The 14,746-nt window shown below is 41.3% G+C and overlaps 1 protein-coding gene across 1 annotated transcript in view; it reads right to left on the bottom strand.

Moving 5' to 3' along the window:
• The window catches only part of bcas3 (BCAS3 microtubule associated cell migration factor), a 318,948-nt gene that overhangs the window by 28,057 nt on the left and 276,145 nt on the right, over positions 1-14,746 (bottom strand). The window contains exon 23 of the mRNA XM_080889011.1: positions 1,503-1,679. Within this exon, the coding sequence (XP_080745137.1) occupies positions 1,503-1,679 (177 nt within the window). The remainder of the gene's footprint in view (positions 1-1,502; positions 1,680-14,746) is intronic.

The raw sequence follows: 14,746 nt of genomic DNA, 5'->3' as shown, positions 1-14,746 counted from the left end.
ATCAGTAATGAATTTTGTGTTGCATTAGGGGGAGTGGAGGGGAACAGAGGTGGTCGGGAGAGAATACCAGGGGGAACACGAAGCGACTGACTAGTAGTGTCCACGAGTCTCCGGCATCTAATCTAATGAAGAGACTCAGAGAGGGAGATGGGGGAGAGTGGTGGTAGTGGAGGTGGGGTCAGTAAAAAAGAGTGATGAGAAGAGAGAGAGAGAGAGATGCTACAAATGAGGTTAAGTCTGAACGGAGTGGGAGGACGGGGGTGGACTTGGTTGGATATGGCCAGGGATGTTTGGGAGGGGTGGGGTGGGCTGGGGGTTGATAGTCGATGCTAAATCCATTAGGGCCTTGTGACCATCGCACTCCCTTACCCCAAAACCCTCTGCACCCCCTCCCCCCCACACACATTTAAGTCAAAGGAGCTCTTGTTCACTTAAAGGGGGGGGGGTTGGGTGTGTGTGTGTGGGGTTGGGGGGGGGGGGGGGGTTGAGCACGCTGTCGCTTCCTAAATGAGTTAACCATTTGGACTGTCAGGGCCAACAGCATGTCTGCTGCGTGCACACACACACACACACACACACACACACACACACACACACACACACACACACACACACACACACACACACACACACACACACACAGGAAGCCACAAACTAAGGCTGGTCGTGTGCTGATATGCCCTAACCTCGTACACACATTCAGACGAGCAGAACATCCTACAAGCTTTGAGGTAATCAATTTCTGGACCTTGACCTGAGAAGCACTGTATGCTGGAAGTCAGGCTACATAACAAACACTTAGCTGCACTGAAAACATCTCTAATGAGGTAAATACCTATGAGCAAAACAAAAGAAAGGAAAACACCCAGATGATCATTTTTGGTGCATGCAAATATGGATTTCTACAAAATCACGTAAAATTGCAATGCTCAGAATCATAAAGAATCTCAGTAACTCACAACGATGTGTTTCAGTGATAAGAAATATGTCAATTTCTGCCTGCTCATCACAGTGTGTTTACTGGATTTTGACTGTTTTAAACTCAGACTGCTGATTTTTAGAAAAATTCTAAGAAAGTCTATTTTACATTCTGCTAACAAGATACAAAATAACACTAAAAAACCTACAGAAACAGGAAAATGACTATTTGAGATGGGATCTTAGTGTTTTAGGACACACTTAAAACACTGAACTTTTCTTAGTGTTAGTCAGACATGATGAGGATAACTGCTTCCAGCTATTCAAGCATCACTTCCTCAGCTGTTCTGACTGGTAGGCACACTAAATGTCATAATCCTGCTTTTATTCTGATTTTTACCTTTTTATTTTCAAACAATATAAATAATTCCCGTTTATGTTAAATGGACCGCAGTAACACATTGTTCTTGTGGCAACATTTAACCTAAGGTGACAATTAAACAGAAAACAGAAAACGAATTAATGCTGATACACGATCCTGTGTGTGCAGCTGTGTTTTCGTGTGTTGTTCATCCTTCGCTTACCTGTGGCAGAGCCTACGATATCCCTAGAGGGGGACTCGGACATGGCGTCAGCCAGTCTCTCTCGCAGGCCTTCGTCGCTCGCATCTGCTGAGCCAACATTGTGCCGTGGCACGCCAAAGCTCTCTGGCCAGCTCCCGCATACCTCCAGCAGGGTTACGCCACGTCCATCAAATGGCCCTGCAAACAAACGCGCAGACAAACGCGGAGTTAAGATTCGCTTGATTACCAAATAGATTCGAAGATAGAACAATAACAGCTGTGCCAGTTGTGTAATGTAATTTGGAGATGTCCTGAGCTGATAAGCACAATGGGGATCCGGCCCCATCGTGACATTTTAAAGCTGTATTTATTTCTGTAATGTAATAAGATGTCATAAAAAGAAACATTTAATCAGACTTGCATCAGCAGATGCACAATATTTGGGATTAGGGAAACATACAAGCCAATTTAAAGCACAATCTACCTTTGTTCTTTCAGTATAATTATGTACGAATGCTTCGTTGTGTCAAATCTGTGTATTATATTATCTTTTCTCCTTTAATATATACATTTTAAAAACAAAATCTAATCGTGAAAATACTGCAGCTCTACTGCAAATGAAAATATTAAAACATGTTGCCATTTTCAGATATATCACTCACATGTCCGTCCTACAGCCAACGTAAATGAATCTGTGTTAACCCTGTAGATCAGCTGCTTTTGAGTCACACACACAGAAACTTGTAAGTACAACACAATCTTCATGCCTGTCAAACCAAATCCACACAGGCCGGTGCTGCATCTTAATCTTTCTCCTTTCTGTCTGTTGTATTTTCTGCAATCAGAGAGATCTTGCAGTTTGGAGCCAGAGAGTCTGCAACTTGCTCTCTCTGTGTGTGTGTGTGTGTGTGTGTGTGTGTGTGTGTGTGACAACGCAGGCAGCCAAGCAAGCAGGCATGCAGGCAGTCAAACAACTGTTTTATTCTATTAGTGTGTTCATTTGACTGGGTCATTATGCCTGCAAGCAGAGGTGATAAGGGAAGATTTAGCAGTGGTGTTGGTAAGGTGCTCCGGCGACTCATCACGCTAACGAACAAAACAAACACATGACCTCCTGGCTTCAAAGTCAGCTTATCATCATCATCAGTGCTGCATATCCGCATCTCTCTCGTTCTTGATGCCCAGAAATATGTTACAGACAGGAGTGCGAAAAAATCACTGAGTCTAACTAGCTTCATATTATCATTGTGACTGTTTGCTGGTTCAAAATCGTGTGCGAGTGGTGAAATGAACATTCGAGTAGTGAAACATTCAGGGATTAAACAAAAAGTGCATCTAGAGGATGAACTTGGATACTCAGCATAAAGACCAGAAACGCAGCAACTTCAAGGGCTGAAAAATCAAGTTCACGTAAAAGTGTCACTGCAGTTCCTCTAATGGCCACTTGGGGCTCCCTCCAAAAGTGAGGCAATCTCAGAGATTTACAGAATCAAAAAGCATGTTCGCACCTCAGAACAGAAAATGTTCTCTATGGATAAATCCTGTATTTGGTTTTTTTTTAAAAAGCTGAACTAAGGATTTTGTAAAGCCACAATGAGGTGGGAAAATAATTTAAGACTACCCTACAAAGAGCACTACAGAAATGAGTAGAGATGGCTATAAATGACAACATGAACTCCAGCTGTACTGCCCCTCAAACAGGATTTAAAAGACATGAAGATCTATTCAGTTTTGCAGTTTTTCAACTGTCCTTTCGAGCTACAGAGGACCAAAATTACCTAAAAAAACTGAACGAGACTGATATTTATTTTAACAGGTAGAAAGTGAACTTTGAGCTTTGAATCAGTCACATACATAAGAAATGTGTTGGTAGTGGCAGGTTAGATTTTGGTCTGAGCTTAGTATCTGTTAAGGCCATTTGGAGACTCCAACAAATCGCTTTGTCAAGCTTCATCACAGCTTCTACAAACTTTAGTGCAAAACAGTTCATCCACCCAACGTCTGTCCAAATGTTGAACTGGTAACACACACACACACCATATGATCAGTGCTTACACAGATCCTGCCATTTTACACAATCCCTGATTCCAGCAACTGTTACAGTATAAATAAATATTGGTATCTCATTTTTTAAAGGAGTTATTGCACATCTTTTTGTTTTTGACAAAAAAAACATCTAAAATGTTACTGAGTTAAAAAAAATTCAAAACACCCCACACAAGAAACACAGGGAACTTTGTACAATCATGCTGTAAATTCTTCTTCTAGTTCAGCACTAGATAATTACATTCGCCTCAGAGGATTAATAAAATAAGTTCAGTAAATTAAGTGAAACTTTAATGAGCTCCTTGGAGAAATCTGCGTGAAATTTAGAGAACTCATGACACTAAAGGCTTCATGACTTGAAATACCCCTGACCTTTGTCTGTTCAAAGTTAACACAAAGAAATCCTTTGGGTTAATAAATTTGCTGAACAAATCTAAAAAGATGAATGCTGCTTCACACTTCTTCTACACACTCTGATTTAGACAAGTGGACACATACAGGGAGGTTTCTTAGTGGTCTTGTGGGTATCAGGAAAACCCCAATGAGACACAGACAGGATGGGATCAAAGGAAAAAGTGAAGACCAGGACAGAAGAGATCTTTGTTTTCTTGGAAAGATTAACATCCAATCCGTGTGTCCAGGCTTCAAGTACAGAAGAAACAGATGGATATAGATAGATCACTGGTAAATATGAAAACGAGGACCGATATGTTAACACAAGCAGCTTCTGGAGAGGGTAAATAAATTCAATCAATTGTTTGTTTACCTGCTAATGCCACACTTTGTTACACTCAATTGAAAGAAGTGCATCCAAAGATTAAAATTCATATCACGTTATCATCATTGACCCCATAAAGCCACTAGACTTGTGTGAACATCTTAGGAAAAAATGATCTAATGAAAGCGTAACCGTTTGGCAATCCCATGGTCAGCTGGTGATTTTAGTGAGTTGTATCTTTATAAGCAATGAAGCACACTTTGCTCTGCAACACTAAGCTCTTTACAACTACAAAATTCAATTCAGCCTTTACAAAGACACACTCACAACCCAGTTATCCAGCATCAAATCCAGCAATGTGCAAAGCATAATAACATCTCACCTCTATTGCAAAACACAGGCTTTTACAAAGGTTTGAAAGTAAGGCTCGGGGGAGCTTCAGGAGAATCTGTGCAAAACGATCCATCGGTGCAACACGCATAAACACACAAGCCGCTGCTGAAGTGAAGTTATCAGGAAGCTAAGCCGCCGTGTGTGTGTGTCTGATTGTATGCTTTTGCTCAGTGTTATCAGAGCAGGGAGAACGGAGGCTCGTGTAACCTCTCGCCTCAGCATTAGCACCTGTCACTGGCCTACAGCGGAGCTGAGATCTGCCAGGCCTCAGGATGCACATGCACACTCAACCACACATGCACACAGACGCACACAACAAACATGCAGTGTACTTTAGGGTTCTTGCAAATTTGTCACACTTAAATGTTTTCAGATTACCAAAATATGTTGTATTTTATTTTTTATATGAAGTGTGACAAACACGCAAAAAACTAAGAAATCAGGAAGGGAGCAATACAGGAGTACATAGCCGTCTGCTTCCTGATAGCAAGTGAGCCAGGCAGATCAAAGGTTTTGACTGGTGTGGCTTTTCTGGATGATAAGAGCATGGCAGAAGGTTAGGAGGAGCTTTAGGTTTATCAGGGCAGGCTTTGACCAATATCGGTATTTGAAGGCCAATAGCTTTAGGCTGAAACGACCAATGATAGATGGCAGAGAAGCTCAGAAGGTATAAATCTCTTCAACAGTATCAGCAGACCTGTTTTTCTTTTTTGGGAGAAAACTATTTGCGTCTGCTTCTTACGAATGATAAAGTTCCCTCATCCTCTCTTTGTGTAAAAATGTAACATTCAATTATAGCTAATATGAGGCTTTACTGCTAAGACAAATTTGTCCCGTCATAATATACAGTTATTTCAGTGCAACATTTCCTGTTTCCCTGTCAACTAAAAAGTAGACTGTATTTTCTGCTAAAAAGACTGTAACTCTGAAAATGACCCCTTTCCCTTCACTAAATGCACGTGTTAAAGCCTCACGTGAGCCTAAGAATGCATTGTTTCCACAAAACGGACTGTGGATTTTGTCCATCATCACACTGACCACATCACTGTACTCAAAAACTTTTTAAATGCACACATGGGAATGCAACTGGTCATTTTTTTGAAAGAAAATCTTAAACCATTTATATTATAGTTATTCTCTCCTTTAGTTTTCGGCTTCGGCTGTCCACATTAGGTGATCTGAACTCACGTTGGAAATAAGTTATGATTAAATCATTCCATAAAGTGTGTGTTTATCACTACTGCTCTAGATCACTAAGGTCACTGACACTAAAGAAAACAAGCAATGGCTCAACATTAGCTCACGTTACCTAACTAGCTCTCATGTTTCTCGTTGACAATGAAGAATTTCTTAACTTTCACCCCTAAATGATACTTATTGACTAATTTGTGCTAAAAAAGCAAAACTGTCTATACTTTCGCGCACTTTCATCCTGATCTGTGCAAACACTGGCAGAGTTCTAACTTTGTTGTTTTAATGAAGTAATACTGTGCATACCGTCTTTATTTTAAATGCAAATTTAATTAATACAACTTTATCTTTTCACTGTGTTTTTATAAGCAGCACAAGCATCAGCATGTTTTTATTGACCTCTGACCTCCATTTTTTAATTTTTGCCTGTAAATCTTTGGAAATGAAAAGATGATTCAGTGGCTGGAGGAAGATTGTTGTTGTTCACTCATGATGTTAAACCCAGCAGGATTAAAAGCCACTCTCCACCCAGCTGTTAGCCCTCACATACTGGCCCTACTTATCCCTCCAGTCAGTGCTACTTTACTTAAAGATTTAATCATGCTGCAACAGCATGCGTGCACGTCACAGTCACCTCTCAAAGAGATACGCCAGAATGAGTGCTTTAAAATATTACTGTAGACCGTCAAACTGAGGATGTTTACTGAGATTAGATGCAGCAAAACAAAAACAAATTCATTTTAAGCTTTTAATGTCCACCAAGTCTCCAGTTATCAGTTTAGGGTAGGGGAAGGTTCACATCTACCCCTTTATGTGGATTTTTTTTTTTTTTTACCTATCTAAATCAGGGGTGTCAAACTTGCGGCCCAGGGGCCACTTGCAGCCCGCGTCACCCCTACTTGCGGCCCATACATTGACGTGAAGAAATATAATGCAGTTTGTCCCTTGAAGTGACTTTTTTTGTTTGTTGTCCAGAGTTATGTTAAAATAAGTTCTTTAAAAAGCCAAAAATGATTGAATATGGAGACGATATGAGCAGAGAGCACAAACATGCTGAGGGATCGGCTGTGTTAGTTCACTGACAGAGTCACAAATAAACAATAATGTCTGCAGTTTGATTTGGTTAAATATGAACAAAATGATAACAGACGCGCCGCCACGTGTGAGGACAGAAGGAGAGGACCAGTGCGTTTATTTGGTCGTTCGATGAAAGGCTTCAGTTAGTTTAAATCTGCGTTCGCAGTTTTGTCTTCTTATACAATAGTTCAAATCTAAAACAAACAAACAAAACACGGCATTTTGGTAAATATTTGTGGGTGTTTTTTTGTTTGTTTTGTACTACTTGAAAACTAAAGTGGGCCTCCGGTGAGATGGCCACAGCAATGGCCCACAGCTCATTTAAGTTTGAGACTCCTGATCTAAATGGAAATCACATAACAAAACTAATCCTGTTTTTAGTTTCACTAAAGTAAAAAAGGGAAAGAAAAATAAAACAAAATAAATAAACTGTCTGTTGTTTTCAGATTAAATTGTGCAGGTATGGAAAAAAGGCTCAGAGTAAAAGAATTGCTATGGCTGGATGACAATAACCAATCAGAGCAGAGCAGCCCTATAGCCGGTCATATCTATTACCAATGTTTTTACTACTGCGGGTGCTATGTAAAGAAATGAGAATAGTAATCTATATCTTAACCTAATTGTCTTGTTGTAAATGATTCTTATTTGCAAGCCATCGCACTTTGCAGTAAATCTAATCTGGTGGCTTTTCCACCCTTTGTGTCAGGCACCAAAAACATCTTTAACTGTGAACCCAGTTTACAAATGAACTCGCCCTTTAAAGGAGAAACAATACTGAAAACGTGTCCTCATTTAAAGGTTATGAAGCTTAAGTGAGTCTCACATGGTTGAACTCCAGTCACACGTACACGCACAGACATGCAAACACACACACAAATGTATAATGTCCTGAGTGCTCATGCCACTGTTTCTGGGTTACCTGTGCAGTAAAGGGCCTAATGCCTAGTTAGCGCTAATTCAATTAGGCTTTACTGCAAGGGGGCTGGTTGAACTAATTCCTTTATTATGGTGCTGTATAATATGTAACAGTGTGAGTGTGTGTGTGAGATTCAGTGGTGGTACTGAGAATTCAGACACTGGGAAAACACACACAGTCTGTTACCTACAAACAGATCATAAATCAGCTCTGCTGGGATGTACGTTCAGTTATATATTTATGAGGCACATGTCTAGAATCTAATGTTATTCAATACCACGGCTATGCAGCAAATCCTGTTTTTGTCTTAGGACAGCCAGTATCTGGTGAGACTGGGTCAGAAGTGTCACTTCAAACGATGGTCATTTACAACAGCAGGTATGATTTTGGAGCACATTTCATTGGGAGGTTTTATCTTCACTTTCTCTTAATTGCTGCACAAACTGGTGACAAAAAAGGAACGAATCAAACAAAATTTGATTAATTTTACTCAAATCTCATTTTCTACTGACTCCATAGTACAATTTTGGAAATAGCCTGGATTTGATACTGAAAAGACATTTCATGCACACAAACTGACTGAAACACAGCTTGAATGCAAAGGTTTAACAAAGGTGCCCCATGCCTTGGATTAACTGGTAAAGCCATTCATCCAGTCACCTATTTTAGCTGTCAAAAGTAACTGGACAAACTAGCCCATTATCAGAAAACATTTAACAAGTTTGATACAGACTGTTTTCTTTATATGATCAACATTATGTTTTTATTGCTGAGCTGAGTTGTAATTGGATTTTTTGAAACAGGGCTGCTGCAAATTAAAACATTAATTTATACCCAAATACAGCATCATTTACATTCTATGGCTTTAACTTGGCCAAAACCCACTTTTAATAAACTATCACCCATACATTCTGGGATGACTATGCTGTGAACACATACTGACATCCCTTTGGGCTGTGTGTCTGTGCGCCTACCAGAGAAAGACTGAGAGAGGGTCACTGATATCCTCGGGGAGACACAAAGTGCTAGCTAGCTGGCAGAGTAGGTTTGTGGTGCAGGGTTAGTGTTAATGGAGATGTAAGCTCACAGGATTAGCACCCACCCATAGGTAGGTAATATGGGAGTGCGTGCGTGTGTTCTTGACAGGCAGGGTCTTTCTTTCATTACATTAAGGCCAGTGCTTCTAAATCATTTACTCCCTTTTACTCCCTTTGCAGTCTCAGTGGTGTCAGCTAAGTGTTAGTAATCTCCATCAATACCACGGTCTGCCTTAAGGCACTTTACTCACTGCTACACACACACACACACACACACACACACACACACACACACACACACACACGTATATACGAAAACATACAGTATTCAGACGTGAGGATGCATTAACCTGTGTGTAGTTAATTGAGTCCACTGAATACCCGACACACACACACACACTATCTCGTTCTCTCTCGCACACACACATGCACACACACACACTATCTCGTTCTCTCTCGCACACACACATGCACACACACACTATCTCGTTCTCTCTCGCACACACACATGCACACACACACACTATCTCGTTCTCTCTCGCACACACACATGCACACACACACTCTCTCTCGTTCTCTCTCGCACACACACATGCACACACACACTCTCTCTCGTTCTCTCTCGCACACACACATGCACACACTACCACCCACTAAGTTAATTTGAGGTGTTCCAAATTAGACGCCACTTCTTTGCTCAGTATGAGGTTTTAAGTAATCTATGCTGTCCTTCTTGGCATCATCTCCTCCCATGTTCACATGCGACCAAACAGAGGTTTCCTTGAAGCCCAAGTCTGACCTACAACTGATCAAAAGTTGTAATAATAATGTTTGTTGCAGATTTCTGTCAAATGTCAGCCTGAGACCCAAACGACTGAAATGTTTGTACAGCATGCAGTGCCATATTTATTGTAGGGTACTTTTAAACCCAAAACCAGATTATGAGGATAGTTACAGTTACAGTTCAAGAGATCACAGATACTGTTTAGACAGCCAATCAGAATTATAGTTAGAAACTTCCAAAAATATGCCTTTGCATTGGTGAAACAAAGTCTGATTTTGAGAACATGTGGCACAAGACAATGACAAGTACGAAACAAATCTTTTCAGGGTTCAAATATGAGGCCACAAACAGGAAGCAGCGGCAAACAGTCAGATGTTTATGTGCGACTCGCACAAACAGAAACACGAACGCTCAAGTGGGACATGAAATAGATTTATGTGGCAGATAAAATTTGGAGTATATTTCTGACTCACGCCTACTGCAGATTTAAAGAGCCAAGGAAGAGGAAAATAATTGTGCTGATAGAGAACAGCTGACTGTGATTAGGGGACTTACTGTACTGACATGCTTGTTTGGCACATATAGAGTAAAAATAGCACTGCTTTCTTTTTTGCCAACCTGTTGGAAAGAGCTTTGTGTCCAAATCGGGCAGGCAGTCGGTCATGCTGCATGGCTTGTGCCTAGGTCTTTTAAAGGTTCTGCTGCGCTGATGATTGTTGCAGGAAAAGATGGCGTGGAGGTGAAACGAGTAGTAAAATTAAGGTTGCCTGAGTAAAATGTCTTGATGCAGCCTCAATCGTCCATCCTCGGAAGATTTGAGCAAGAATTCTGAATTGTATCGCTGCTGCTGTGACACGTCTTTCCGAGTGTTGTTTCCTTCCTGTGATTATTCAACCGCCATGCTGCCGAGTTCCAATTCTAAGATGTCAGTGTCGTCCTAACTGTGTCACAATCAATCATGCTTTTCCTTGGCATATGTTGTTATTCATTTTATGTCCTTGAAGAGGTGCAAAATTTAATAAGAAAATGTAAAACACAACATTTCACTTCATGGAAAGGGTACGGGTAAACTTCTGCTTCTACATGAAACAGTACACACAGTGTAGTGAAAAAGTATTTGTCCTGATTTTTTTTTAATATTTACCACACTTCTATGTTTCATATTATTAAGAAAATGTTAATATTAGACAAAGTTCTCATCTTTTAGGAACCCTTTGAATTTTCTTTCTAGCCCAAAATGAGGATTATGATAATGTGAAGCGCACCTGTGCATGTTCAGACAGAAGTGCCTTGTGAGTGCCGTGCCTTGCCTATGATACACCAAATCGGTTTAAAGCCAGGTCTGTCTTGGAAATGAGATTTTTAATCTCAATGAGATTTTTTACCTGGATAAATAAAGGACTAATAAAAAAGCGCAACTTCTCTTCCTTCTGAAACCATCTGAATTTTGTCTCTAGCACAAATAGTAATGGAGTTAGGGTAAATTACAAAATGCTTGTAAAATCGACGGGTCAACAGGTCCTTGGTAAATACAGGGTTAAGGTGATGCCACAGCATCTCAGACTTCAGTCCAGAGTTTTGATCAGTTCACTCTGAAACCTTCATTTTGTTTTTTGTTTTGTTTTGTTTCCAATACATTAGTTTAATTAAAATGTTCATTTTCTTATTCTTGAAAGAAGAAAGCAGTAGCTTAATTTGGCAGCAACATAGCGAATATAAATCAGCCTAAAGGAAGTATTATTTGTTGGCTGCCCACGTCCTGAGCCTGTACCACAAATTTCTTTCTGTTTAAAGGGAGTTTTTCTGGGGTTTTCTTTCTAATAGTGTAAAGTACCTGAATTTAATTCAATTAAGGATTAAAAGTGTGCACCGTTATGTTCTCTCAAAAATCAGCAAAATTAAGTTGGCGATTAACATGCCAAACTTAACTAATGCTGAGTTATAAGTAAAACAAATGGTGATTATTGTAAAATATTTAATTCTGATGAAAAAATGAGAGCTCTATGCTGTGGAACTATTGGCATGCCATGCTTAATTTGTCTATTAAAATAAAAAGTCTGCAATCAAATCTGGCAAAAGACCATTATGATTTCAATAAAGACACTTTAACACAGGGGTGGGCAACTCCAGGCCTCGAAGGCCGGTGTCCCTGCAGGTTTTAGATGTGTCCTTGAACTAACACAGCTGATTTAAATGGCTAAATTAGCTCCTGCAGTTCTCCAGAGGCCTGGTAACGAACTAATCATGTGATTCAGGTGTGTTGACCCAAGGTGAGATCTAAAACCTGCAGGACACCGGCCCTCGGGGCCTGGAATTGCCCACCCCTGCTTTAACAGCTAATTAATTCAAGGTTCAAGGTTCAAGACTCTTTATTTGTCACATGCATAGTTATACAAGTATAACACACAGTGAAATGTAGCCTGACACGACAATATAAACATATTTAAAATTAAAGGAATTGAAATGTACATTGTGCCTTGGTTTAGTGTCTGGAAGAGTCCTGACTCAGTCAATTATAGATGATGTGAGAGGGCGGGTGTGTGTGTTTAGGGCACGGATGGCTTGGGGATAGAAGCTCCTCTTGAGTCTCTCTGTCCTTGCCCGGAAGATGCGGAACCTTCTACCAGATTGCAGAAGTTGGAACAGTTTGTTGCCAGGATGGGACGGGTCCTTCAGTATCTGCGCTGCTCTAGTCCGGCATCTCCTGGTGTAGGTGTCCTGAAGCGGGGGGAAAGCAATCCTGCAGCAGCGTTCTGCTGTATGGATCACTCTCTGGAGAGCTTTTTGGTCCTTCACACAGCTGTTCCCAAACCACGATGTCATGTTCTGTGTGAGGATGCTCTCCACAGCGCCTGTATAGAAAATCCTGAGGATCTCTGGAGAGACCCTGAACTTCCTCAGTTGTCGTAGGTGGTACAGGCGCTGCCTAGCCTTTTTGGTCTGGACCTGAATGTGGGCAGCCCATGTCAGGTCTGAGGAGATGTGGACACCAAGATACTTGAAGGACTGCACCCTCTCCACTGGAGCTCCATTGATGATAATGGGCTTGTAGTCTCTGTGCTGACCCCTTCTGAAGTCCACCACCACCTCCTTGGTCTTGCTGACGTTCAGCTGGAGGTGGTTGTCCTGGCACCACGATGCCAGATTCTTCACTTCATCCATGTAGGCCGCCTCATCGTTGTTGGAGATGGCACCCAACACCACTGTGTCGTCAGCAAACTTCACAATGGTGTTGGAGCCGTGGGTGGCCACACAGTCTGAAGTGTAGAGGGAGTAGAGCAGTGGCGAGAGGACACATCCCTGAGGTGCTCCTGTGTTGATGGTGATGCTGTTGGAGAAGCACCTACCCACCCTCACCACCTGAGTTCTGCCAGTGAGGAAGTCCAACACCCATGCACACAGACGGCTGTTAAGTCCCAGATCCCTCAGCTTTGTGAACAGTCTGCAGGGCACTATTGTGTTAAATGCTGAACTGTAATCAACAAACAGCATTCGCACATAGTTACCCTGTTTCTTGTCCACATGGCTGAGAGTGGTGTGTAGGACGCGGGCGATGGCATCCTCTGTGGATCTGTTGGATCTGTAGGCGAACTGCAGCGGATCTGTGGTGTCTGGGATGGAGGAGGAGATAATGTTCTTCAGCAGCCTCTCAAACACCTTCATTACTACTGAGGTCAGTGCAACTGGCCGGTAATCGTTCAGGGATGAGGGTTTGCTGTTCTTGGGCACAGGGATGATGGTGGATCTTTTGAAGCATGTGGGGACCACAGACTTCGCCAGGGACTCGTTGAAGATGTAAGTGAACACACCTGATTGCTACTCTGGTTGGTTGTATAGTGCCCATATTGTGTGCTGAAACTTTACTTCATTGTCTTTAGTCTAAATGACATTTTACTTGTCTAATTCACTAATTAACTAATGATCTGCATGATAGCACATCATTAAAATCTGAGCAGATATTAGGTCGATTGAAATGACGCTCTATCGTACTGACATCATTTTTGTGATTTAAAACAAAAAAGAAACATTATTAGAAATGTTTTATCAGTTCTTGAAACTACACTGCAGATAAACAAACAACCAAAGTCATCATTTTGCCTCACTCAGCGTCATCGCAGAGCCAGTACAAAGCATCTTTCATCTGGTCAGAGACGTGGCGCCCACACAACTAAAATTCCCTTCTGGGCGCTAGACATTGTTTTCCATCAAACCAAAACAAAGATTGGGGAGTGTACACTTCACAGTGCTAGCATGGCCAGCTAATTGATTTCAGGCTGGATCGTGTTGCTGTGTAATGGAGCAGGCTAACGTGATGATGAAGCTGGGATGGTCATGGTGATGACTTTCACAGGGGCTCCAGCCTCATTTGTTTGTTTGACAGGCTGCAGGGTTGTGTGTGTGCGGGTGTGTTTCTCCATTTGGCATAAAGAATATGGATTAAGCTGTAGAGGTGACAGATGATATGTTTACAGGAGAATGTTTGCTTTCTGCACGATATTCAATTACAGGGTTTGTGTGTGTCACCGCCTGTGTGTGTAAGTGTATGTGACTATAAGTGTGTGTGCATGCCCAGTCATTTGTGTGTTACAGACTGTGTGTGAAAGGGTCACAGGCCTTTATCAATCACACAGAATTTGTTCACTTCCTTCCTCGCCGTCATTCTTTCGCCTTGATTCTAATATTTTTTCTGGGAAGTAGTCCAATCCAAATATAAACTAGTGTTATCCACTGTTTACTGGAGATGCAATGCAGCACAAATAAATACCCTTAGTGTTATTTACAAAACTGACTTACTCATACACAATCCACCCCCTCCTCCAACCTCCATAACTGGGTAGAAATACAGCATAGTGTTCTATGATGCCACAATAGGTCCCCATAAGAAATGAAAAAGAGGCAGTGGTCATTTATTCAAAAGCCTGAAATGAAAAACTGTGGCATTTAGTAGGCACTCAGACAGAAAACAGCTCTGTATTAAAACAACACAAAGGGCTGGATTGGTGCAAGCAAACTGTTTAGGGCTGCAGTAAGAAAAAAAAGTGAAATAGGATCCAGGAAAGCCAATTTGAGTAGAAGATATATAAGTCTGAAAGGCCTATCAGA

Source organism: Rhamphochromis sp. 'chilingali' (genome assembly GCF_963969265.1).
Source record: "Rhamphochromis sp. 'chilingali' genome assembly, chromosome: 8".
Lineage (NCBI taxonomy): Eukaryota > Metazoa > Chordata > Actinopteri > Cichliformes > Cichlidae > Rhamphochromis > Rhamphochromis sp. 'chilingali'.
Note: the sequence above shows the minus strand (reverse complement) of the source record. Positions and strands in the feature narration are given on the sequence as shown.